The sequence below is a fragment of the Orcinus orca genome, chromosome 21 (genome assembly GCF_937001465.1).
Source record: "Orcinus orca chromosome 21, mOrcOrc1.1, whole genome shotgun sequence".
Lineage (NCBI taxonomy): Eukaryota > Metazoa > Chordata > Mammalia > Artiodactyla > Delphinidae > Orcinus > Orcinus orca.
The window spans coordinates 23,694,509-23,719,945 of NC_064579.1; the positions used below are offsets into that span (position 1 = coordinate 23,694,509).

Consider the following 25,437-nt stretch of genomic DNA (forward strand, 5'->3'; position numbering starts at 1 on the left):
GTTTTCCACAGGTTTATTCAGAGCTGCAGCCTCAGATGTTCAGAGCTCAGAGCGCTGTGCGCTCTGAGGAAAATACGGCCGACTGTGGAGGCGAATGCTCACACACGACTCAGGGCTCTGGCCGCAGTCCCCCAGCCTGGCGGCCGGGAGCATCCCCAGGACACGGGTAAAAACGCTGGCGTCCAGGCCCGACCCCTTCAGAGTCTCATTTAATTGGACCGAGGGGCCAGGACACAGGCGTGTTTTCAGGCCCCCTGTCAGCTGCCACCCTGACATCCAAGAGGACCGACTTACACAGTCCCTGCAGAGAGGGCGCATGAGGTCACGACCACGGGGTCAGAGGCAGGGGAGGGCCAGACAGTGCTGGGGGGTCATGAGTGCTGCCGAGGCACCCGGTCCTCGGGAGAGAAGCCTCTCTACGGTCAGACTCACCAGGAGTCACCTGCCACTGGCAATTCCACTAGGTCGTCACTGAACTTATATTTTCATCTTTAAAAACATTTTTTTGTTGTTGGCCATGCCGCATGGCTTGTGGGATCTTAGTTCCCCAACCAGGGATCAAATCCAGGCTCACGGCAGTGAAAGCGCAGAGTCCTAACCAGTGGACTGCCAGGGAACTCCCTAAATACATTTTTTAAACTTTCAAAATATTTATAATAAATTAGCAGCACTGTCAGCTTAAATATATTCAGTTTTCTAAAATCTGTTTTTTTTAATTTATTTATTTTTGGCTGTGTTGGGTTTTTGTTGCTGTCCACAGGCTTTCTCTTGTGGCATGCAGGCTTCTCATTACGGTGGCTTCTCTTGTTGCAGAGCACGGGCTCTAGGTGCGTGGGCTTCAGTAGTTGTGGCACATGGGCCCAGTAGTTGTGGCTTGCGGGCTCTAGAGCACAGGCTCAGTAGTTGTGGTGCACAGGCTTAGTTGCTCTGCAGCATGTGGGATCTTCCCGGACCAGGGCTCGAACTCATGTCCCCTACCCTTGGCAGGCGGATTCTTAACCACTGCACCACCAGGGAAGCCCCAATTTTCTAAAATCTTTTACAGTTTACAGTCAATCTTTGCATTTTTAACTGGGTTTTTTTCTTGATTTTCTGAAACTACTACACACCTTAAGCATGGCTACAAGCTGCTTTAAGGCTCATAAGTTCTATTTACTGTTAAAGTTTGAGAGCTGGTCAGAGAAGCTTTTTTTCCACTTTTCCATAATCTTTCTAAGTGCTTACTGTCAAAATCAGTACGACTCATTTCTGTCTCCTCACACGGGGAAGGAAGCCCTCAGCGTCCCTGCACACTGCCCTGCTTCCCCACCGCCGCTGGAACGGCTGCTGTCCAGATAGCAGCTACTCACCCTCTGGACTTGGGGGATTTACATCTTTCCAGCAGGTGCTGCTCGTCATCCTTGTTAAACAGTGAAGTCACTTCTTTCCAGCCTCGGAAACTCGCTCCCTGAACCTAATAAAAGGTTAAAAAAAGATCACATCTGACATAGTGAATAAACAGGTCACAGCTGTTATGCAGTAACTGCGGGGCTGGCATTCAGCACAGAAGCTGGAACCAATTTCCTTACCTGCCGTATCCGCACAGCGACTTTTCCCATCAGTTGCAGGTAATCTCCGTTACCCAGTGAGGACAGTGGGTAAACCCACCCACGTTTAATAACAGACGATCAGTGACCACACTGCCGCCAAGCCAGTCGGGACGGTGGGGCTCCTGACACGAGGTGCGGGGCTGCACCAACCTCCAGGTGGACTTTGAGAAGAAACCACGCATTTCTGTTTATTCTAAGACAAATGATTTTCTACTTTTTCATTTCTGAAATCAGGATGTAATTAACGCCTGGCATCTCAGATTCAAAGAGATACAGTAATAAGGGAGGAATGGAGAAAAGGAAGGACATCTCCAGAAGTCTCGTGTTAACTGCCTTTACCGTGAGCCACTCTCACGTCCCTGGAGCCCAAAATCACACCAACTGCAGCTGGTTTTCTTTGAAGGGGATGGAGGAGGGCATCTCCCGTAGGGCAGACCTGGCTTTAAATGCTTTGAAATGTTAAAGATGCAGCAGCACTGAAACCTGAACCAGGAGGCTGCAAGCGAGCAGTGGTGTGAGACCATCCGCAGAACAGGAAACAAACAGCTTGCGACCCTGCCGCGCTCGCCCCTCCAGGGCTGATTGTCTCACTGAGGGCTCAGATGATGGTTGGCATGCTTTTTAGCAATTAAGCATTTTTTAATTAAGGTGTCTACGTTTTTAAAGACATAATACTACTGCACATTTAACAGACTACAATCTAGCATAAACACAACTTTTATACATGCTGGGAAATCAAAAACTTGGCATGACTTGCTCTATTGCAGTGATCTGGACGGAACCCACTCTCTGCCTGTGCAGCAAGGTTGTTAACAGAGTACATCCTATGTTGTCATCACAAGGAGAAAAACCTATTTCCTTCTTTTTCCTGTATCTACACAAGATGATGGGTGGTAACTAACCCTAGCGTGGTCATCACTTCCTGACGTATGTCAGTCACAGCATCATACTACACATGTGGAATTTATATAGTGACGCGTGTCAGTTTCTCAATAAAACTGGGGGCGGGGGGAAAGAGTTCTAGGGCAACCACTCTGTAGCCTACAGGAGAAACTTACTACAAATCGCTGAGATGATCTAAATGAGATGGTAAGTCTTAGATGTGGGCCCCAGAGCTTGGGGGAAACTAGAGATAAAACCACCACCAAAAGGAGCGTCTAAAAACGTTTAAAATAGTAAAAACCTCAACACAAACCACCTGTGCCGTTCAGTCCGGGAGGCCCACACTGCAGGAACGTGTCACTGGCTTAGAGCATTCTCCCCCTTCTCCCTACTCCTCTGCCTCTAAACCCTCCCTTCCCAGCTTCTTCTCACGTGTAATTGGGAAACACAGATGCGCTCGCCCTCTGGGCAGGTGCAGGGATGCATGTGAGCCAAAGAGCTCTCTGGTTGTCACCCACCACCTTTCCGTGGAGAGCATAAGGGCCCGTGTCAGACCCTGAGCTCTAACCTCACCCACACCTCCCACTGGACACTGCCCAACAGGCTTGCCTCCACCTTGCTGCCCCTCAAGAAGGGCAGCCTTCTTCCCGCCTCTCCCTCCATGGGCTGGCCTTGGTGCCCCTAGTCTGGCCGGGCTCAGAACCTGTAGGTGACCCCACCCCCTTGGATGCCACATCTGTCCCCGGCATGTGAATCCAGGCCTCTGGTTGTGGGGACTCAGGACACCTCTCCCACTGCCACACGTCACTCAAGGGCTGGCAATACCTGCCAGGTGACGTAAGAGCGAGGCTCCACGTCCCCAACAAGCAGATGTCCCAGGTCACAGCTGACACAGCACCTGGAAGAAATCAGAGAGACCAGGTGCGAAAACCTCTCTCTGCTGGCAGATAACTACTAAGTGACAAGTGATGTCACATCTACAGACAGAGCAGTAGGAGTTCTGAGTGGTGAGCGCTCACGTACAGTGTGGGGCAAACGGCCCGCTGGCAGCCTGAGGGAGGCCCACCCTGGGCCAGGCACATCCTACAGGAGCGCGGCCGTCACGCTGGGCTTAACGATCCCAGAAGAATGTGTCAAAGCCAGACCGCTCCTTCACTGACAGACCTGCTCTGCCTGCAGTGCCCATGTTTACACCTGAACTGCACCCCGAGAGGGACACGGGGATGTCACCCACAGACATGACTGCAGCCACCCAGCAGGTCCCAGCCCAAGGGCTCTGCCCCTGATCTCAGGGAGGCTGCCCTCCACAAGCGCCACATGAAGGGTGCCCGTGGACGTGGAAGCGCTCCTGAGCTCACCTGGAAAGGTGGGCTGTGTGGAGGGCAGGTGCCGTTCGCGGTGTGGGGTGAGGAAGTTTCCATCCTCAGAGGGCAGATGACAAACTCAAATGCGTCCTGCAGTCAGAAGGGCCAGGGGTAAAAAAATTCTTTATAAGTGAGACGAGAGCCAGGAGAAAGGGACGGCCCCAAAATGAAGACACAGGTGATACGCTATGAAACTGAGCAGTACCCAAGAAGCTGTCCAAAAGAGATGAGAAAATGAATTCCAGCTCCGAACAAGGAAGAATTACTTTTCCCTGTGCCCATAACTCCGTTAAAAAAAAAAAGTACTTCACATCCCATGGGAGGAAAATCTATGGAATCCTAGAAAGAAAGTTGTCATCCATAACTTACCAAAACTCGTTCTGTTGGAGCAATTTAGCAGGAGGGTCTTGTCACACCTCGTCTACTGCCCCGCGTGAGCACAAAGCCCGACTGGGTTCTCCGGGCCTCCCGCTCTGCCTGGGCAGAAAGTGAGTTCACAGCACTGCCCACGGCTGAGTAAAGCTCCCAGCCTTGCCAACCAGAGTCCAACAGGCAGAGCTGATCACCCACAAAGCAAAACCAGCGGCACCATCCGACAAGGGAACTTGGGGCGTGGGTCAGCTTGAGTCGAGACCACAAAGAGCCTGACCAGCTGCTGCCCCTGGGAGGGGAAACTAACCCACGGCCCGCCCACAGCTGAGTACAGCCTTCAGCTTGCCTGCCCAGGGGCCCTGAGCAGAGCACACAGGAGGCTGTGCTGTCTATCCAGCAGCCCTGCTTACAGTGGCAACTGAGTGGAGGGCACAGCCCGAGGTTCTTCCCTTCTGCAGAGCAGAACCGGTGGCCCCGTGTAGCCAGGGAATTCAGGCAGAGTCCAGTAAGATCTGGGACCCCAGACATTGAGCTGGGCAGACCCTGAGGCCCACGCTGCTGCCCCACCAGGGCACGGAAGCTAATGCACAGCCCCCTCTACTGCTGAGGATAGCGTCCCATCCTGGCTGTTTGTGGAGCCTAACCAGAGAACCCAGGCCCTGTGGTCCCTCTTACAGGCTCAACGTGGGCAGAGAACCAAGCCAGCCAACCTGTCTGAACACTGTCAGCCAGCAGCAACCCCCCAGCCCAACAGGACCTCAGGGCCCAGGGCTCAGATAGTGGCCTTGCCCCAGAGTAAACACGCATAGCAAGCCCCATCTGCCTGAGCACGTTAGCAGCTGACAGGTCCAGAAACCCAGACTAAGCTGCTCAAGAACTGTCTCTAGCAAAGAATCTATAAGGCCTGGAAGAAGAACCCACTCACTCAAAAGCGCAGAAGACAACGTAAGGAGTCAGGCATCACGACAGCAGGTAAATGTCACACCACCAAAGGGAACTCAGAAAGCTCCAGTAACTGACCCAAAAGCAATGTGGTATCTGTGAACTACCAAAGGATTCAGAATAACCCTATTAACGAAGTTTAGTGAACCACAATAACAGACAACTAAATGAAATTAGGAAACAACACATGAACAAAACAGGAGTTCAAAAAAGAAGCAGACACCATCAAAACCAAAAAGAAAACCACACACCAGAAATCCTGGAACTGAAAAACAGTCACTGAGCTGAAAAATTTCAAGTGAGAGCTTCAAAAGTAGCCTTCACAATACAGAGAAACAACTGAAATGATCAGTGACCTGGAAGACAGGACAGCTGAAATTATCCAGTCAGAGGAGCAAAAAAAAAGAAAGAATGAGGAAAGCCAGAGGGACTTGTGCAACATAGTCAGAAACAACAATATCCACATTACAGCAATTCCAGGAGAAGATAAAGGGACAGAAAGTATATTTAAAGCAATAATGGCTGAAAATGTCTCAAGCCTGGGGAGAGAAATGGATATCCAGATCTATGAAACCCAAAGGACCCCAAATAGGTTGAACCTAAATACATCTACATTGAGACACACAATTAAATTGTTAAAAGTCAAAGACAAACAATTTTGAAAGCAGCAAGAGAAAAGAGACAAGTTACATACAAGGGAACAGGCTACCCTCCCCCAATAAAACTATGGAGAGATTTCTAAGAGAAACTTTTCAGGCCAGGAGAGGATGGGATGATATATTCAAAATATTTTTTTAATTATTAAAATTTTTACTTTATTTATTGAATTATAATTAACATACAATATTATAAAATGTTATAAAATACTAAAAGAAAAAACTGTCAACTAAGATTTCTATACCAGCAAAACTGTCCTTCAGAAATAAGGAGAGATAAAGACTCTGCCAAACAAACAAAAGCTGAGGGAGCTCATCAGCAAAATAAAAGGACTCTAATTAACATCATAAAGACAGGAAGGTAGTGTAAAACTCGCTAGTACAGGTAAATTTATAGTCAGAGTTAGAGTCTGTAATATGGTAGTAGTGGTGGTGCATACATCACAACTCTAGCTTAAAAGTAGAAAAAAAGTACTAAAAATAGTCATAACTACAATAATCTGTCCTTGGATATACAACATAAAACATATGTAAACTATAGTATCAGTAACCTAAAATGTGAGGGGGAGAAGAAATAGAAGTTAAATACCGCTTGCCAATGCAGGGGACACAGGTTCGATCCCTGGTCTGGGAAGATCCCACATGGCACGGAGCAACTAAGCCCGTGTGCCACAACTACTGCGCTCTAGAGCCCACGAGCCACAACTGCTGAAGCCCGTGTGCTGCAACTACTGAATGCTGCATGCTTTAGGGCCTACGTGCCACAACTACTGAAGCCCGTGTGCCTAGAGCCCATGCTCTGCAACAAGAGAAGCCACTGCAATGAGAAGCCCGAGTGCCACAACGAAGAGCAGTCCCCACTCGCCGCAACTAGAGAAAGCCCACATGCAGCAACAAAGACCCAAGGCAGCCAAAAAACAAACAAAAACCACAACAAAAGAGAGCAGGATAAAAAGCAAGTAACAATGGATCTATGACATAGCCAGAAAGAAATTAACAAAGTGTCTTGCCTATCAATAATTAAATTTAAATGCACTAAAGTTTCCAATCAAAAGACACAAAATGACTGAATGGATTAAAAAAAAAACAAGACCCAACAATATGCTTCCTACAAAGAGACTCACTTTAGCCTTAAAGACACACATAGGCTGAGAGTGAATGGATGATGGGAAAAGATACTTCAAGACAAAATAGACTTTACAAATGGTAAAGAGGGACAAAGGCGGCCATTATATAATGATAAAGGGGTCAGTCCATCAAGAAGACACAATTAATATTTATGTACCCAACCCTGGAGCGCATAAATGTATAAAGGAAAAACTAACAGACCTAAGGGAATTCCCTGGCAGTCCAGTGGTTGGGACTCAGCTCTTTCACTGCTAAGGGCCTGGGTCTGATCCCTGGTTGGGGAACTAAGACCCCACAAGTCACGCAGTGTGGCCAAAAAAGCAAAACCACACTAACAGAGCTCAAGAGAGAAATAAACTGCAATACAGGAATAGCTGGGGAATTGAATACCCCACTCTCAGCAATGGATGCACATCATCCAGAGAATCAGTACGGAAACAGTGAGTCTGAACAACACTATAGATGAAATGAACCTAACAGACACATGCAGAACATTCTATATAGCATGACAGCAAAATACACGTTCTTTCCAGCACACATGGAATGTTTTCTATGACAGACCATATGTTAGGCCACAAAACAAGTCTGAGCAAATTCAAGAAGGCTGAAAGCATGGTAAGTATCTTCTCTGACCACAACATATACCATCAGTAAGAGGAGGAAATCTGGAAACTGCATGAATACGTGGAAACTAAACAAGGCTCTCTTGAACAACCCACAGGTCAAAGAAGATATTAAAGGGGAAATAAAACTATTATCTGGAGACAAACAAAAATGGAAACACAGCATACTAAAACTTACAGATGCAATGAAAGCAGTTCTAAGAGACAAGTTCACACAGAAACAAGGAAGATCCCAAGTAACACAACTCTGTGCTTCAGGGAAGTAGGAAAAAAAGAACGAACTGAGCCCAAAGTTAGTAGAATAAAGAAAATGATAAAGAGAAGAAATAAATGAAATAGAGAACAAGAAAATGATAGAAAGATTTATAAAACTAAGAGTTGGTTCTTTGAAAACATAAACAAAATTGACAAACCTTTATCTAGACTCCCCAGGGAAAACAGAACCAAAATCAACAAAATTCTAAATGAAAGAAACATTACAATTGATACCATGTAAATATAAGGATCATAAGAAGCTACTATGAAATTACAACTCATATCACAGAGAAACAAACAACCACAAGAGAATACTATGAACAGTTACATGCCAACAAAGTGGACTACCAAGATGAAATGGAAAGATTCTCAGAAACATAACCTACTGAGACTGAATAAGAAGAAATATAAAATCCGAACAGACCATTTACTAGTAAGGAAATTGAATCAGTAATTTAAAAAATCTCCCAATGAAGAGAAGTCCAGGACCAGACAGCTTCACTGGTGAATTTTATCAAACATTTAAAGAAGAATTAACATTAATTTTTCTCAAACTCTTCCAGAAAATCGGAGAGGAACACTTGTAAACTCATTTTTCAAGGCCAGAATTATCCTGATACCAAAGTCAGAAAAGAACAGTGCAAGAAAAGAAAAATTATAGGCAGGCCAATTTTCCTGATGAACACAGATGCAAAAATTCTCAATACTAGCAAACCAAATTCAGCAGCACATTAAAAGGATCATTCACCATGATCGAGTGGGATTTCCCTGGGATGCAAAGATGGTTGAAACACACAAATCAAATAAGTGTGATACATCACATTAATAGAACGAAAGGAAAGAAATACCATCTCAGTAGATGCAGAAAAGGCATTTGACAAAATTTTCAACATTCAGGATAAAAACTCTTAAGTATGGAAGGAACATACCTCAGCATAATAAAGACTACAGATGAAAAGCCCACAGCTAACATCATACTCAATGATGAAAGGTCGAAAACTTTTCCCCTAAGATCAGGAACAAGACAAGGCTGTCCACTCTCACCACTCCTATTCAATACAGTACTTACTGGAAGTCCTAGCCAGAGCAGTCAGGCCAGAGAAATAGAGAGTATCAGAATTGGAAAGGAAGAAGGAAAACTGTTTCTATTTGCAGAATCCATGATTTTATATACAGAAAATCCTAATGACTCCACCAAAAAAAAACCTGTTAGAACTAATCAATAAAGTCAGTAAAGCTGCAGGTTACAAAATTAACATTCAGGACTTCCCTGGTGGTGCAGTGGTTAATAATCCGCCTGCCAGTGCAGGGGACACGGGTTTGAGCCCTGTTCCGGGAAGATTCCACATGCCACAGAGCAACTAAGCCCATGCGCCACAACTACTGAGCCTGCACTCTAGAGCCCGCGAGCTATAACTACTGAGCCCTTGTGCCACAACTACCAAAGCCCACATGCCTAGAGCCCGTGCTCCGCAACAAGAGAAGCCACTGCAATAAGAAGCCCACACACTGCAGCAAAGAGTAGCCCCCACTCACCTCAACTAGAGAACACCTGTGCACAGCAATGAAGACCCAACACAGCCCAAAATAGAAATAAATAAATAAATTTAAAACATTAACATTCAAAAATTGGTACCATTTCTACAAGCTAACAATAAATTATGTGAAAAAGAAAGATACCATTTACAATGGCATCTAAAACATAAAATACTTAGGAATAAATTTAAGCAAGGAAGTCAAAGATCTCTACACTGAAAACTACAAGACATTGATGAAAAAATACAGATAAATGGAAACGTATCCCATGTTCATGGGTTGGAAGAATTAATATTGTTAAAATGTCCATACTACCCAAAGCCATCTCTAGATTCAATGCAATCCCTATTGAGATTCTAATGGCATTTTTTACAGAAGTGGAAAAAACATAAACAATCCTAAAATGTGTATGGAACCATAATAGACCTTGAATAGCTAAAGTAATCCTGAGAAAGAAGAACAAAGCAAAAGGCATCACACTTCTTGATTTCAAGCTATACTATAAAGCTATAGTCATCAAAACAGTATGGTACTGGCACAAAAACTGACACATAGATCAATGGAACAGAGAGCCCAGAAATATACCCATGCATATACAGTCAACTAATACTTGACAAGGGAGCCAAGAATATTCAATGGAGAAAAGACAGTCTCTTCAATAAATGGTCATGGGAAAGCCAGACAGCCACATACATGCAGAAGAGTGAAATTGGACCCCTATCTTACACCATTCACAGAAATTAACTTGAAACAGATTAAAGACGTAAATGTAAGACTGGAAACCATAAAACTCCTAAAAGAAATAAGAAAATAAAGCTCTTTGACATAGGTCTTGGCAATGATTTTTTTGGGGAAATCACCACTAAAGCACAAGCAACAAAATAAAAAATAAACAAGTGGGATGACATCAGACAAATAAGCTTCTGCACAGCAAAAGAAACCATCAACAAAGTGAAAAGACAACCTACAGAATGAGAAAAAATATTTGCAAACTATATACCAGATAATATCCAAAATATTTGAAGAACTCATACGACTCAATAACAACAACAAAAAGCAAACAATATGGTGTAGAAATAGGCAGAGGATCTGACTAGAAAATTTTCAAAAGAAGACATACAGGTCGCCAACAGGTACACGAAAAGGTCCTCAACGTCTCTAATCATGAGGGAAATGAAAATCAGAACCATAAGGAGATATCACCTCACACCTGTCAGAATGGCCATCATCAGACAGACAAGAAGTAACAAGTGTTGGTGAGGGTGTGGAGAAAAGGGAGCCCTCGTGCACTGTTGGTGGGAATGTAGATTGGTGCAGCCACTGTGGAGAACAGCGTGGAGGTTCCTCAAAAATATTAAAAATAAAAACTACCATATGACCCAGCAGTTCCACTTTTGGGTATTAATCTAAAGGAAACAAAAATACTAACTCAAAAAGATATATGTACCCCTATGTTCACAGCAGCACTATTTACAACAGCCAAGATATGGAAACAACCTAAGTGTCCGTCGGCAGATGAACAGATAAAATGTGGCATATAGGGCTTCCCTGGTGGCGCAGTGGTTGAGAGTCCGCCTGCTAATGCAGGGGACAGGAGTTCGTGCCCCGGTCCGGGAAGATCCCACATGCCGTGGAGCGGCTGGGCCCATGAGCCATGGCCGCTGAGCCTGCACGTCCAGAGCCTGTGCTCCTCAACGAGGCCACAGCAGTGAGAGGCCCACGTACCGCAAAAAAAAAAAAAAAAAAAAAAGCAGCATATATATAATGGAACGTTACTCAGCCATAAAAAAAATAAAATAAAATCCTGCCTTTTGTGACAGCATGGATGGACCTGAGGACATTATGCTACGGAAAATAAGTGAGAAAGAGAAAGACAAATGCCATATGATCTCAGTTATCAATGGAATCTTGAAAAAAAATTAATTTGTCGTTACCAGAGGAGAGTGGGTGGAGTTGGGGGAAGGTGGTCAAATGGCACAAACTTACAGTTATAAGGTAAACAAGTATCGGCCGTGTGCGTGATGACACGGACGGCAATGTTGTAATGTGCATTCGAAAGCTGTTAAGAGAAGGCTGTTAAGAGCTCATCACAAGGAAAATAATGTTTCCTTTTTTTGTATCTATGAGACCATGGATGTTAGCTAAATTTATTGTTGTCCTCCTTTCGAAATACATATAAGTCGTCACTATGCTGTACATCTGAAAGTTATTCAGCGCTGTGTGTCAGTTATATCTCCTAAAACTGGAAAAAAGCAAACTAACTAGACCTGTGAACTTCGTCTCTTTGGATCTGGAAAATAGAACCTTATCTGACCAAGTTAAACACTCTAAGCTGCCATCCCTCCAACTCGGTCTCACAGTTTGTAATCTTAAAATATTGAACAAGGGGCTTCCCTGGTGGCGCAGTGGTTGGGAGACCACCTGCCGATGCAGGGGACACGGGTTCGTGCCCCGGTCCGGGAAGATCCCACATGCCGCGGAGCGGCTGGGCCCGTGAGCCATGGCCGCTGAGCCTGCGCGTCCGGAGCCTGTGCTCCGCAACGGGAGAGGCCGCAGCAGTGAGAGGCCCGCGTACCGCAAAAAAAAAAAAAAAAAAAAAAAAAAAAAAAAGACTTCCCCAAAACACAAGCCGAGAAAAAACCAAGCACAAAACTTCATTACCTAAAAAAAAAGAACAAAATGTCTCTAAGTTAAAGACCAAAATATAGTACCATTTGCATTTACTCTTGTTTTTCCTCAAATATAAAGCTTTAAGTGCTTTAATTATCCAAATGTGACAGATGCAAGTTTCTCATCTCAGATTTTTCTGGCAAAGCGTGTAACCGAGTTATTAGAAGTGTCTGATTATACGTGCACTGTGAGAAAGCATTAGCTACCTGCCCCCAGGCTGCCAGGGCAACTCTTGGTCCAAAAGAGGATCAAAACACAAATTTTACCCGAGCAAGAAAAATTACATGCAAACTGCATGGTGATAAATGAGATGCGCCATTTCAGTGATGGGGGCGAAGGAAATGTTATGCCAAGATATCTCTGAAAATCAGAAACGAATGCAAGGGATGAGGAGGAAGAACACAACCTAGTGCCCTGCTGGGTTCTGTGGAGGCCACATAACCTGAGGGTACTGGTCCAGTCCAGATCCCACGGCATATGAATGCTTTAATAAAAGCAATTATTTTTTAAAGGTATTTAAGGTCAAACATCAGGAGAAAAATGTTACTCTTCCTTAGGTCAGGCATCCCAGTCTTTCAGCAGGAAAACACTGCTGTCACCCCGCATGGGTGGAGTTCAGCTTCAGTGTCATGGTCGTCTGCACCAGGTGACATTACTGCAGTGCTGTCACCCCACAGTCATCCGCCCGGGAGTGCGCTTCCTTGCGTGGATCAAAGAGGTCAACGCATAGCGCCGGCCGCCTGAAGCCAGAGGCCACGCGCTGTGTCAGGGCAGAGCCCAACTCGAGTCATCCTGTCGGCGGGCTAAGGGCCATCACTGCCCCAGGAAGGGCTCAGATCCGTGTCGGGAAGCTGCTTTGGAGTGAAAAGTACTCAGGTTGGGCAGCGTGGGGTGGCTTGGGGCCGGGCGGGAGCCTCCCCAGAGCACCCCCCTCAGCACCCCAACTCTGCCTGGGGACTCTGGAGGCAGTGGGTGCTGTGGGCATGACTTCCAAGCCACAAACCAGGGCCGAGGCCCTGCCCTCAGTACCCCGCACGGGAAGGGGCTCAGTCTGGTGTGTCCCAAAGGACAGCGACGGCCAAGGTTCTGAATAAAATGTAATTTAAAAAGCCTAATTTCCTAACCCTTCTAAATTTTAGAACTCACAACCACTTTATGTTTAAACACTGAATTCATTGAGAAACTGGTAATCCTGGAGGAAACTGATTTCACAACCCAATCCAGGCCTCTAGGTCAAGCTGTGAAACCAAAGGCCCGGTCGCCAGACTAGAGCTCTCGGCTCCGGGAGAACTGCTACGGGGCCTTCACAGGCTCACAGACGCATGAGGTGAAGAGGTCTGAGAAGAAGGCGGTCCCGCCACTGATGGCAGAGACAGAAATGGGAGGGAGGGCGTGGGAGCAGCCACGGGTGTGAAGGGGGACCAGGGGGCCGGGGGCCGGCGTGAGGCCGAGGGGACACCCGGCCCTCAGCCCTGCCCATCAGACACTGTGCAGCACAGGGAATGTAGCCAGTATTTTATGATGACTATACATGGAGTATAACCTTTAGAAACTGGATCACTGTGTTGCCCACCTGTAACTCATATAATATCGTACATCACCTGTATCTCAAAAAACCCTTCAGATGACACACACACTTCAGGCACACTCTTCAGACCTGAGGCAGGACGACACCTGCTGAGGACCTGTGGGTAACAGAGGCACCTGCGCCCTCCCCGTCCCCGTCCCCGTCCCGGGTAGAGTGAGGCAGGCCTGCTGGCTGGACCGTGTCCCTGTGCTTTCCCTCTGCCCAACGCAGGGACACAGCGGTTCCTCCACTAGTGCACTGAGCTTTAGGGATGGCTGGGGTGAGCCGAGGGCCTTCCGTTCCCTGGACTGAACCCGACCAGAGGCAGCCTCTCCGCAGCCGGAGGCTCTGCATCCATCCGGCTGACAGTTTATCTGTCGGGATGGCACTCACCAAAGAGCTGTACACAAACTCCTGGGACTAAGGAGAGAAACAGCTAAGGCTTCACGCGGCTTGCTCTGGAAACTACATTCTCTGTACAACGGTCTGCCGTGGAAATGCTCCTTGGTGGGGACGTGCACTTGTTCTGGAGTGTGCAACGTTACAGCTGCGTTCGCCAATAGTAACAAACACATGTAGTAGTTTCTAAAATATGAAAAATGTTCCTGATCAACCACCAATTAAACTTTGGTCACTTGGTTGGTTTGGTCACTTTGGTTACTTTGGTCACTTGTTCAACAATGTTTAAATCTTTCAAATACCCTAATCATTTGACAGTCAACTAAATTATTCATGCTAATGGAAGAAAAGAGAGGTTCGTGATTCAGAGCAAAGTGCATCTTTGTGCTGAAAGCATGAGCAGGAAAATACACTGCCGAGTCCCGAGGGGGGCGACCCGAACGCCTGTCTGCTGAGGCCTCATTAGGCAGACGCGGTGCATCCACACCTGGGGGCAGAAGGGGCCACAGGGACTAACACCGACCAACCAGCAAGATGCCAGCGGTGCTACCAGCTGCCCGTACAGATCTGGGGACACACACACTCTTTGTACTTAGGACATCTGGGCATGCATGTGTGTACTGACGTCCTTCTGTGTTTAGATGTGTTACATGCAGACAGGATCTCTAGAGGGAAGAGCAAAAACTGTGAACTGGAGAACTGGGTGGCAGGCAGACACTTGACTCAACGTGTCCCCTTTAGTACAGCTACAGTTGCAGACCATGTGTCCTAGTCGGAGAGAGCAGGGAACAGGGCATCCCTGAAGGGCTGGCTGGCGGGGGCCGAGGCGGGAGGAGGCCCCAGGAAACTAAAAGGCAGACGGTGGACAGAAAGAGTACGAGGTGTTACCAAGCAGATACTGAGTCTTCTGGGAGGAGGAGACCTCAGTGCGACAGGGCAAGTTGCCAGATAGAAACTGACGCAGGGCAGAGCTCAGCCAGAGTCAGGGTGCGACCCAGCTAAGATGGGTTTCATGAGGAAAAGCAAGAGCACGGCTGAGGGGTTTCCAGCATCAAAGACAGACATGCAGTGGCCACAGCAGCAGCCCCCAGTTCAGAACAGAGCTCCCCGCTGGGGGGACCACGCCTCCCAGATGCTGTGGAAAGGAACACGTGCAGCAGTGCATTCTCAGGTGTCGGAAAACGTCTGATCCACAGCAGAGGCCACTGAGGGCACATGGGATTCTGCCCCGTAGGTAACAGGTCAAATAAAACACATCTCAACCCCGTGCCCGTGGGAAACGTCTCCCTAATGCTGCAGAAAAGACTGCTCTGAAAAGTGCTTCCCTCTGAAACCCAGAAGCAAAGAGCAAACAGTTTATACACACAGGGGCCAGTCTCTACAGAGGCCGCATTCTACAGAATCTCTCTCTGCCACATAGGATAAGCACTGAGCTTGGAAACCTGCAGGCAGGTGTCTTGAGAGAGAGCTTCAACATTAAAAAGGGTAACTTCTGAGACCAGAACTCATGGTGGGGAGGGGAGAAATGGGTACTGCTTCTTTTATTTAATTATAAACTGTACAGTTCTTTCCGAATTTGAAAAACAAAAAAACAAGCTATTTTTCTAGGAAAGATTGCAAAAGTTTTTGGATTTTTAATAAAAATCCAAAGTCCTCAATATAAAGAGTTTATAAAACAATTTAAAAAAAATCAAAACAACCCAGTAGGAAAATGGGCAAAACGAAAGAAAACAGGATCTTCTCTTGACTAGGGAAGGCCGAGTATATGGGAGAAGCTTGGTCATGTGACCAGGTCTTCGGCTCAGGAGACACAGGACCCGGTCAGGCGAGCCTTCTGTTCTACAGCCAGAGAGAAGGGGAGGACCCGTGGCCTGAAATGACTCGGATCTTCTGTCATTAAACAGCTCCCAGCAGCTCTGTGCCCCCACCCCGCCCTGCCGGCAGCCCTCGGCCCTTCCTGGTGCCCGAGACGCTGTCTTCTGCATAACATGCCCTTCTTTTCCTTCAGTTTTCTTTCGCTCGTTTAGCCTTGGGGTGCAGCCATGAAGTGTTATTAAAAGTCCTGAAGCTAGAAACAAGTCCCCAGATGAGGTGCGAAATGAGATCTCTTCAGGAGGCACAGGACCGTGGGCGCTGTCCCCACAGAGGCGGCCCGGGTCTCTGCACCTGCCCTGGATCTGCACACCCTTGGCCACCTTCTTATCACCCAAGCGTCTCAGGAGGAGAAGCTCAGTACTCGGCCCTCCCGCAAACACTCCCCGTTCACACTCCTGGTTCACTGACTTCTTTGTGCTCTACTATCTCAGGAAGTGAACACAGAGATCTTGGAATGTTTAAATTCTAACACACCAAAAACTATTCAAACACAGACAGTGGTTAAGACAAAAGAACTCTGCTCCTGGCTTCTGCACATTTCGGAACCAAACGTAATAAGTTCATTCAGAGCTTTTAAGCTGCATTTTTAATCATTTCCCATTCTGAAAAACTTCCACCTTATGTCCTTTTTAAAAGAGCTATTTGAAAACTAACTGGCTAATTGTATATTAATAGTGGTAATTACTTATTTAGAGCAGGATTTAGAGAGTGGGGAAAAGGGAATTTTTCCTTCCCACACCGAATTTTTTTACAGAGTATTTACCCAAAATAAAACTTAAACTTAAATGATTACTTAAATACTCAATTTATGTAACCAATATAAATTACAACCTTCATATAATCTTGTAGGCCTGATGAAAACAAACATTAATTAATACATGTGGAGTACTTATGTAACTGGAAAATCCAAGCCCATACACACTGCCCACTACAACCTTCCTTGGTACAAACTGTGCAGCAGGTTTGCCAAGTGCTGAGAGGGACTAATCCAGTCGGAGCGTTAACCGTTCCACACAAATCCACGCACCCCAGGCGCTAAGTGCTAATCGGCTTTAATAACAGGCTCATTATGCAGGCCCTCTGCTAAGACTCCAGGGCCGAAGGGCCTTCAGGAGGGAGAAATGCTATTCGTCCGCACATGGAAGGCCATGGTCTAAATGTATGTTTCCCCCCAAAATTCACATGTTGGAATCCTAAACCCTGATGTGATGGTGTTAGGAGGGGGGTCTTTGGGAAGGTGACCAGGTCCTGAGGGTGGAGCCCTCGTGCTGGGATTAGTGCCCTTAGAAAAGAGACCCCGAGAGCTTCCTCAGCCCTTCCTCCACAGCCAGAAGCCTACAGCCAGGAAGGGGTCCTCACCAGAGCTGCGAGAAACGAATTTCTGTTGTTTAAGCCACCCAGTCTGTGGTGTTTAGTTATAGCAGCCTGATCACACTAAGACAAAGACGCTTAAAAGAAACTGGAAAAAGCAATCCCAGTGAAGAAACATAATCCACCACTTTGCCAACCAAGATCCAAAATATGGGGATTTTTTTTGCTAGAAATATTTCAGACGGATGAACTTAACCTGTTGCCAGAGGCCAAAGGAAAATTCCATCTACTCCCACCCACTTCCAACCTCTGAATATCTTCTTCATTCACAGCAATGGGTATAAAAAAGCTGCCCACATCCAGTATCATCAGATAACCAGGACACCAACGAGGCTTAGGTTGAGAAGAAATAAAAATGGTTACTCGCAAAGCCCAGCCTTCTGCATAGCAGCACAGAAATCACGCAAGGAAGTGTGCATACCCTCCAGTGAAGAGGCCTGGAAGGAGGAGGCCTCGCCAGGGAGCAGCGGGGCCAGGAGAGCTAGAAACCCGATCCCAGGCCCCAAGTGGGGATGCTGCCCTCCCGCTCCCTCTGCAGCTGGCCTTCCTGCCAGCCCCCCTCCCCCTGCCTACGGTCCCAGGAGGAGGGGCAGGCTCCAGTGCACGTGGTCTCAGCTCCAGGTCTCCTTGGCCCGGAGGGTAGCCGTTCCCATGCTTCACCCGCGCTGCCCCACCTTCACACGCAGGCACCAGGCTATTTGCACTTCCCTCCGGCCCCTGATAGCACTACCACCGCCGCTGTCCCAGCCCTTCCTGCTCTGCCACCGCGGGCCTCTGTCCTAAGAAAGGCCAGCTTGGCCACCTCCTCGAGGCCATTCAGCTCTCACCGCCAGAGAGGGGTGCCAGTGAGCCACCAGCTGCGGGCACGGCAGGAAGGGAAGGCTGATGGAGGGCCTGGTTCCCGTCTTCCTCCCAGGCTCCCGTGTGGGTTACATGCGTGGTTTCCAGGGGAGAAGTGACAGAATAGCCCATAATCCTACCAGAAATTTAGATTCAGTTCTCCACTCCCACAGCGGGATGAGAAGCTAATCATCGTTAACCATATAACAATTACATAATCATCAGGTATTCTAAAATTTTAGGTATTTGCAGTCATACTACTAAAAATAGTAGTAAGAACCTAACTTGTTCTAAGTGTCAAAACAGAGCAATTACAAATTGCATAAAGATGCCAATAAACACATGTAAAAATCAGACCAAAGGTAGCTAGTGTTTATAAGTCACGGCAGCATTCTAAGTTACTACCGCAAAAATAAACAAAGGTAGACGAGTATATGTAAGAGCCAGAGATAAGAATCAATAGATAAAAGAAAAAAACTCTCATCTTAACTCAATCCCTCATTCCTTTTGAAAATTATTTGAGACATATAACTCACTAAATGGCACTGATCCTAAACACTGATTTTAAACAGTGGCTCCTGAACTGACGGTAAACGACGGGTCCAGCCTCGGAGCAGAGCTGCGCGCGCAATCACCACGTTGCTGTAGCGTGGCGGCTGCTGTGTCCTCTCTGCACAGGCCTGGCGAACGCCAGAAACAGCAAAAGTAACAGGACTTTCACCCCGTGCACTCCCAGTCTCCATTCACTTCTGTACCAAACACTTCCCATGAGAAGGAAGAGGAGTGGAGGATTTGACTTCCGCCAAGAGATGAGCAAAACGAGAAACGGAGCCAGCACGCGCGGGGGTGGGGGGGGGCACGCTGCCCCGGCCCCCGCACGACACAAGGGGGGCGTCACGCTGCCCCTGCCCCCGCACGAGCAACACCCACTTAGGCAGGCTTTACAAATTAAAGCAAGTATCAGCCTCCACCACGACGGCCTGAAGAGACCAGGACCCACTCCCCAGTGAAACTACTGAAATGTGTAAACAAACAAAACCACAACCATTAAAAGCCTCTGGAAATGCTCCTTAGGGTGAAGAGTAAATGAAGAAATATCTACTCAAGAAAATCGACGAATATTTGAAAATCCAGAAATTAAGAAAATGTACAAAAGGCAACCAAGCATCGGTGGCATTTGAACCTGACCATGGCCCCTGGGCCCCCAGTTGCAGCCGGCAGCACTGAGCCTGCTCTCCCCCAGGCCCCAGGCAGGGTTCAGGGCTTCTGCATTTCTCATCCCGAGGCTCCCGAGGTGAGGGCTCCCTCCTTCCATCCAGCCCCCACTCAGCAGACAGAGGCTCACCCTAGGTATGGAACACTGGAAACGCGGGACCCTGGTCTCCGGGTCCAGCTCACGCAGTGGCAGCTACTACGCACCAGGAGACCCCAGGCTGCTCCCCACCCCCACTAGCGCTCAGCTCCTAGAGTGGGGTGCCACTCAGAGAAGCTTGTCGTGGTCTCCACGCCAGCTCCAGAGCCCTGGCTCAGAGACCCTGCCAGGGGAAAGCAGGACACGAGATGCTGTGAGCCAGCAAGAGCTTTGGAGCCATGGAAGGGCTCCTCCCAAAGGCACCAACTTCATTTGTGACACAGCGCAGGGGAGGGTGCTCTCAAGAGCAGGGGGAGGTGTAGAAAGGTAATCAAGAAAAGACTTGAGGGCTTCCCTAGTGGCGCAGTGGTTGAGAGTCCGCCTGCCGATGCCGGGGACACGGGTTCGTGCCCCGGTCCGGGAGGATCCCACATGCCGCGGAGCGGCTGGGCCCGTGAGCCATGGCTGCTGAGTCTGCGCGTCCGGAGCCTGTGCTCCGCAACGGGAGAGGCCACAACAGTGAGGGGCCCGCGTACCGCAAAAAAAAAAAAAAAAAGAGCAGACTTGAGGTGCAGCTAAGCTGAGCAGCAAGCTTGCAGGAGAGAAGCAGGGAGAAGCCAGAAGGGGCCCTTGAGGTCAGAGCAATGATCAACAGGGGCCTCAGAAATGCTTCCTTCAAAGGAGCCAGTCAGAATGCACGCATCTGCAGAGCAATTTATGCCCCCGAGTATTGCTGGAAATAAAAGAGTAACCAGCTGGCAGTCAGTGGAGTTTAACAGCCGGATGCTGTCAGGGCAAGAGGAAGGCCGGCCTGCCAAACCCACCGCGGCCCAGGCGATGTGGGTGCACCCAGAGGAGGGCTTCCCTGAGGGGCAAAGCCCAACACTCAACATTGGGGGGCACAGGGCAGACCTCACAAAGATAACCCAGCAGGACACAAAACAAGGAGGAGATAAGTAAGTTACGAAGTTGGCAACAGGAATGGGGGAGGGGTAGTGCCCAGATTTACTTACATATAGAACAAACAATCCTAAAATTTGTATGGAACCACAGAAGACCCCAAATAGCCAAAACAATCTTGAGAAGAATAAAGCTGAAGGCAACATGCTCCCTGATTTCAGACTATGTTATAAAGCTACAGTAATTAAAACAGCCTGTTTCTGACATAAAAACAGACACATGGGTCAATGGAACAGAATAGAAAAGGCAGAAATAAATCCATGCATGCATGATCAGTTAATTTACAACAAAGGAGCCAAGAATATACAATGGGGATAGGACAGTCTCTTCCATAAATGGTGTTAGGAAAACTGGACAGCATATACATGCAAAAGAATGAAACTGGACTACTACCTTACACCGTACACAAAAATTAACTAAAAATGGATTAAAGACTTGAGTGTGAGACTGGAAACCATAAAGAAAACACAGCTGGGTAAGCACCTTGACATCAGTCTTAGTGATGACTTATTGGATTTTCTACCAAAAGCACAGACAACAAAAGCAAAAATAAACAAGCCAGACTAAATCAAACAGAAAAGCTTCTGCACAGCAAAGGAAACCATCAACAAAACGAAAAGGTAATCTACTGAATGGGTGAAAATATTCGCAAATCATATATCTGATAAAGGGCTAATATCCAAAATATATAAAAAACTCATACAACTCAATAGAAAAAAACAAACGATCCAATTAAAAAATGGGCAGAGGATCTCAACACTTTTTCAAAGAAGACATACAGATGGCCAACAGGTATGTGAAAAGATACTCAACACCACTAATCATCAGGGAAATGCAAATTAAAACCGCAGTAAGATATCACCTCACACCTATGAGAATGGCTATTACCAAAAGACAAAAAATATCGGTAACAAGTGTTGCACGGTTGGTGGGAATGTAAATTGGTGCAGCCACTATGGAAAACAGTATAGAGATTCCACAAAAAAATTAAATAGAACTACCATATGATCCAGCAATTCTACTTCTGTGAAAACACTAACTCAAAAAGATATATGTGCCCCATGTTCAGTGCAGCACTATTCACAATAGCTAAGACATAGAAACAACCTACACACACACACACACACACACACAGACACACACAAACACACACACACACACCAGACTTATTCAACCATAAAAAAGAATGAAATCTTGCCGTTTGCAACAACATGGATGGACCTTGGGGACATTATGCTCAGTGAAATAAGTCACACAGAGAAAGACAAATACTGCATGGGATCCCTTATATGTAGAGTCAAAAACAAAACAAGGGCTTCCCTGGTGGCGCAGTGGTTGAGAGTCCACCTGCCGATGCAGGGGACACGGGTTCGTGCCCCGGTCCGGGAAGATCCCACATGCCATGAAGCGGCTGGGCCCATGAGCCATGGCCACTGAGCCTGCGCGTCCGGAGCCTGTGCTCCGCAACAGGAGAGGCCACAACAGTGAGAGGCCCGCGTACCGCAAAAGAAAAAAAAAAAAAAGCAAAACAAAAAAGAACCCAGTTCAGAGAGACAGAGACAGATTAGTGTCTGCCCAAGGCAGAGGAGGGATGGAGGGAGTGGGTGAACAGTGTCAGAGGTACAAACTCACAGTTATAATACGTTGTGTGGGTGTGATGTCCATCAGGGTGATCACAGCTAATAACACTGTGCTGGGGCTTCCCTGGTGGCGCAGTGGTTGAGAGTCCGCCTGCCGATGCAGGGGACACGGGTTCGTGCCCCGGTCTGGGAAGATCCCACATGCCGCAGAGCGGCTGGGCCCGTGAGCCATGGCCGCTGAGCCTGCGCGTCCGGAGACAGTGCTCCACAACGGGAGAGGCCACAGCAGTGAGATGTCCGTGTACAGCAAAAAAAAAAAAAAAAAAAAAAAAAAAAAAAAAAATCAAAGAAATAACAGAACGTTTCCCAAATTCATTGAAAAACAAAAATCCATACATTCAGGAAGCTCTAGAAACTCCAAGTAGGATGAACACAGAGACCCACAAACACATACATCATGGTTAAACAAAGTCAGAGTCAACATCAGCTGTTTTACTGTAATACAATTCTGAGGCTAACTACCTGGAGCTACTCTCAGACTCAACAAGTTCAAGGCTCAGTCCTCCTCGAGACTGTCTTCACTGAAGACACCAGCCTCATTTCAGTGGCCCCAGGCAATCAACAGGTATAAATTCAGAGGCTGGGGGGAACGCAGAGCTTCCCTGCCCTCTGCCTGTGGATTCAGAGCCAGCTTCTCTCTCTCTCTCTCAACACACACACACACACACACACACACACACACACACACACACACACACACACACACACACAGTGTGTTTACCAACCATGAAGCTCCACTGTCTTTACTGGAATTTCATTCTGTTGGCATGATTCATTGATTAAATCATTGACCATGTGATAGAACTCAGTCTCTAGCCCTCTCCATTCCCTGGGGGATCCCAAACCTCTCTTCCTATGCCTGGTCTTTCTGGTAACCAAGCCCCATCCTGATGCTGTGGAGGGGCACACTGTGAGTTCATGTCTTAGCGTAACAATGACTCCTGACCCTCAGGAATCCCAAGGGTTTGGAACCCCTGTACTAGGAATGGGGGGGTGGCGATGGGAAAGACCAGACATTTTCTTTATTACACCACACAAAGACAAGGAGGAAGTCTTGAAAACTAGAAGGGAAAAACAACCTGTCACTTACCAAGGGACACCCCCCCCCCAAGTAAGATTAGGAGCTGGCTCTCAGAAGAAACAATGAAGGCCAGAGGCAGTGGAATAACATACTCAAAGTACTCCATGAAAAAACTGACAAACACAAATCCTGTATCCAACAAAGCTATCTCTCATAAATAAAGATGAAATAAAGACTTCCCCAGATAAGCAAATCTGAAAGAATTTGTTGCTAGCAGATCTGTCTTACAAGAAACACTAAAGGAAGGTCTTCGGACTAAAAGTAACTCCAAATGGTAATTCAAATCCACATGAAAAAACAAAGAGCACTGGTAGAAGTAATTATGTAATTATAAAACACAGTATAAATGCTTATTTTTTACTTCTTATAACTAACTTAAAAAGTGTATACAATAACATGTATCTAATGTAATGTTGGGCTTATGTAACACAAGTGTAATACATTTGCCAATAACAGCATAAAAGAGGCAGGTGCGGGTAAAACTGTACTGGACTGTGCAGATGACTACAGACAGTAAAATAATAAGATATTAAGATGTTACATTACAAAGTATACACTTAACACAAAAGAAAGTAGTAAAGGAGGAATAGCAGAACAAAAAAGACATGAAGAAAACAAAAAATGGCAGATGTAAATTCAACTAAGCAATAATACTATTAAATGTAAACTGATTAAACAATCTAATCAAAGGCAGAGATTGTCACACTGGATTTTAAAAAGTGATCCAACTAAATGCTGCCTACAGGAGACATACTTTAGATTCAAAGATAAAAACAGACTGAAAGTAAAAGGAAGGGAAAAGATAAATCATGCAAACAGCAACCACAAAAATAGCTGGAGTGGCTATATTAATGAATAAAATAAACATTAAAAATTTTAAAGTTAATAAAGATAAAGATGATTTCATAATGATAAATGGCTCACCATCAGGAAGATGTAACAATTAAAAACATATAGGCACATAATAACAGAAAAAATACAAGAAGAAGAAGCAAAAATGTAGAGAAATAAAGAGAGAACTAGACAATCCAACAATAAAAGAGACTTCAGTATGCCACTATCAATAATGGATAGAACTAGACAGAAAATAAACAACACGTGAAAAAGATAAAATTATCACAGTAGAGCCTCTGACAACAGAGGAATGAAATTAAAAATCCATACCAGGAAAAACTCACAACGAGGTGGAAATTAAACAAAGCATGCCTAAATAACCAATGAATCAAACAAGCACTCAAAAGGGAAATCAGAAATAGTTTGAAATGAATTAAAGTCAAGACACAACATTCAGGTTTCAAGTATAATTTACATATATTGTATAGTTATAATAGAACTGTCACTGTATGTTCTAAGCATGGTAGCAATAAGTTTTAAATGTTTGTTTTGCTTGTTATACTGTTTTTAAAAATCAATGATTTCTTTTTTTTAAAAAAGAGAACTTCCTCAATCTGATAATGAGCATCTATGAAAAACTCACAGCTAACATCAGACTAAATGGTAAAATACTGAAAGCTTTCCCCCTAAGATCAGGAATGAGTCAAGGATGCCTATCGCTATTCAACACCGTGTTGAGGTGCCAGCAAGGCAATTAGACAAGAAAAAGAAATAAAAAGCATCCAGATTGGAGAGGAAAAAGTACAATACTTCTATTTGCAGATGACATCATATTTTACATAGAAAATCCTAAGGAATCCCCTAAAAACCTATTAGAATAAACCAGTTCAATGTGGTGACACAATACATGATCAATATACAAAAATCAGTTGTGTTCCTATACACCAGCAATGAGCAATCAAAAAAATAAAGAAAACGATGCCACATACAAACACATCAAAAAGAATACTTAGGGATACATTTTACAAAAGCTCAAAATTTCTTCTCTGAAAACCACAAAATATTGTTGAAATAAACTTTTAAAATATCTGGATAAATGGAAAAATCATACAATGTTCATGGATCAGAATACATAACATGGTTACAGATTCAATGCAATGTAATCCTATCTGACTTCTTTGTAGACATTGATAAGTTGATGTCTTATCAAACCATGAAGCAACTGAACTTCATCAAACTTTAAAACTTTTGTGCTTCAAAGTACACTATCAAGAAAGTGATACAAATAGCCAATAAGTACACGAAAAGATGCTCAATACATCAGTCATCAGAGAAATATTGATACAAATCAAAACCACAATGAAATACTACTTCACTCCCACAAGGATGGCTAGAATCAAAAAGTCAGGTAATAATACGTGTATGTGCGGAATTGTAGAGATCAAACCCTCAAACACTACTGGTGGGAATGAAAAACGATGTCACTTGTAGGAAACAGTCAG

General features: G+C 45.8%; 1 protein-coding gene across 2 annotated transcripts in view; it reads right to left on the reverse strand.

Moving 5' to 3' along the window:
• The window catches only part of TDRP (testis development related protein), a 62,456-nt gene that overhangs the window by 11,489 nt on the left and 25,530 nt on the right, over positions 1 to 25,437 (reverse strand). For both annotated transcript variants that reach the window (XM_049704313.1, XM_012537409.3), the window contains exon 3: positions 1,350 to 1,453. In XM_049704313.1, the coding sequence (XP_049560270.1) occupies positions 1,350 to 1,453 (104 nt within the window). The remainder of the gene's footprint in view (positions 1 to 1,349; positions 1,454 to 25,437) is intronic.